This window comes from Passer montanus, unplaced genomic scaffold (genome assembly GCF_014805655.1).
Source record: "Passer montanus isolate IOZ18808 unplaced genomic scaffold, ASM1480565v1 scaffold425, whole genome shotgun sequence".
NCBI classification, from domain to species: domain Eukaryota; kingdom Metazoa; phylum Chordata; class Aves; order Passeriformes; family Passeridae; genus Passer; species Passer montanus.
The window spans coordinates 16,299-18,478 of NW_024369097.1; the positions used below are offsets into that span (position 1 = coordinate 16,299).

The 2,180-nt window shown below is 56.1% G+C and overlaps 1 protein-coding gene across 1 annotated transcript in view; it reads right to left on the bottom strand.

The window, feature by feature from the left end:
• The window catches only part of LOC120507323 (alpha-actinin-1-like), a 10,120-nt gene extending 8,546 nt beyond the window's left edge, over positions 1-1,574 (bottom strand). Inside the window, exons 1-2 of the mRNA XM_039719791.1 lie at positions 1,419-1,574; positions 138-230 (exon numbers count right to left, since the gene is read on the bottom strand). Of these exons, the coding sequence (XP_039575725.1) occupies positions 138-230; positions 1,419-1,547 (222 nt within the window). The 5' untranslated portion in view covers positions 1,548-1,574. The remainder of the gene's footprint in view (positions 1-137; positions 231-1,418) is intronic.
• Between the last annotated feature and the right edge of the window lie 606 nt (positions 1,575-2,180).

The window sequence follows — 2,180 nt, forward strand, 5'->3', positions numbered from 1 at the left end:
TTTGGGGTGTTTTTGGGATGTGTTTTTGGGGGTGTTTTTGGGGTGTTTTTGGGGTGTTTTGGGGTGTTTTTGGGGTGTTTCTGGGATGTGTTTTTGGGGTGTTTTTGGGGTGTTTTGGGGTATTTTCCCCCCCTTACATCCGAGGCCAGGCGCTCGTAGTCCTCCATGAGCTGCTCGTTCTCCTGGTTCACAGCCAGCACTTTGCAGATCCGATTGGCCGCCGTCTCCGCCTGCCGGACCGCAATTCGGGAATTTATTTGGGAAAATGGGAATTTGGGATTGGGGACATGGGAAAATGGCAATATGGGATTGGGAATGTGGGAATTTGGGATTGGGAATATGGGAATTTGGGATTGGGAGTATGGGAAAATGGGATTGGGGATATGGGAATATGGGATGGGGAATGTGGGAATTTGGGATTGGGAATATGGGAAAATGGGAATATGGGACGGGGAATGTGGGAATTTGGGATTGGGAATATGGGGATATGGGATTGGGAATATGGGAAAATGGGAAAACAGGATTGGGGATATGGGAATTTGGGATTGGGAATTTGGGAAAATGGGTGTATGGGAATTTGGGATTGGGGATATGGGAGTATGGGAAAGTGGGAATATGGGAAAATGGGAATGGGAAAATGGGAGTATGGGAAAATGGGAATGGGAAAATGGGAGTATGGAAAAAAAGGAATGAGGGAAGGGAATGGAGGAAGCAGGAAAAAGAATGGGGAAAAGGAAAGGAAGAGAAAAAAGGGGAAAAGGAATGAAAAAAGGGAAAAGGAAGGGAAAAAAGTAAGGGAATGAGAAAAGGAATTAAGGAAAGGGTAAAGGAAAGGGATAAAGAAAAGGAAAAAAGGAAAGGATAAAGGAAAGGAAAAAAGAAAGGAATAAATGGGAAAAGGAAGGGAATAAAGGGCAAAAGGAAAGGAATAAAGTGCAAAAGGAAGGGAATAAAGGGGAAAAGGAAAGGAATAAAGTACAAAAGGAAGGGAATAAAGGGCAAAAGGAAGGGAATGAGGGCAGGGAATGAGGAAGGGAGCACAGGAAGAGCCCCGAGGAAGCCCCAGCAGAGCCAGGCCCCACCTCCCCCGTGCCCAGGCCAAGCAGAGCAGCAGCCAGGCAGAGCCCAGAGCCCACAGAGATCCCAGAGAGACCCCAGAGCCCAGAGAGATCCCAGATCCCAGGGCAGATCCCAGAGAGACCCCAGATCCCAGATCCCAGAGCAGATCCCAGAGAGACCCCAGATCCCAGGGCAGATCCCAGATCTCAGGGCAGATCCCAGGCAGATTCCAGATCTCAGGGCAGATCCCAGGGCAGATCCCAGATCGATCCCAGGCAGATCCCAGGGCAGCCCCCAGCCCCCAGGGCAGCCCCCAGGCGGCGGGGAGGGGCAGCGGAGCCCTCCGGGGCCGGGCTCACCTTCTGGGCCCCGGAGAAGGCGTGGTAGAAGCAGGACACGTAGGTCATGATGGCCTTCTCGTCGGGCCGCAGCGTGCCCACGATGTCTGCCCGGGGGAGAGCAGAGCACAGCCCCAGCTCCAGCAGCATTCCCAACTCCCTGCCCGGGCCCGGGATCCCCCGGGCGGCTCACGGGGGTCTGTCCTGCCCTGGCCCCGCTCCCCAACCCCCCCGGGGCAGAGGGGCTGCCTGGAGCCTCGGCCCGCCCTGCATGTGGATCCCATGTGGATTTCACATGGCCCCGAGGAAGCCCCAGCAGAGCCAGGCCCCACCTCCCCCGTGCCCAGGCCAAGCAGAGCAGCAGCCAGGCAGAGCCCAGAGCCCACAGAGATCCCAGAAAGACCCCAGATCCCAGGGCAGAGCCCAGAGCCCAGAGCAGATCCCAGATAGAGCCCAAATCCCAGATCCCAGGGCAGATCCCAGATCCCAGGGCAGAGCCCAGAGCCCAGGGCAGAGCCCAGGCAGATCCCAGACAGATCCCAGGGCAGATCCCAGAGCCCAGGGCAGATCCCAGACAGATTCCAGGCAGACCCCAGGGCAGAGCCCAAAACAGATCCCAGAGCCCAGGGCAGATCCCAGGCAGATTCCATATCCCAGGGCAGATCCCAGATCTCAGGGCAGATCCCAGGCAGTTTCCATATCTCAGGGCAGATCCCAGATCCCAGACAGATCTCGGGCAGATCCCAGATCCCAGATCGATCCCAGGCAGTCCCCAGGGCAGCC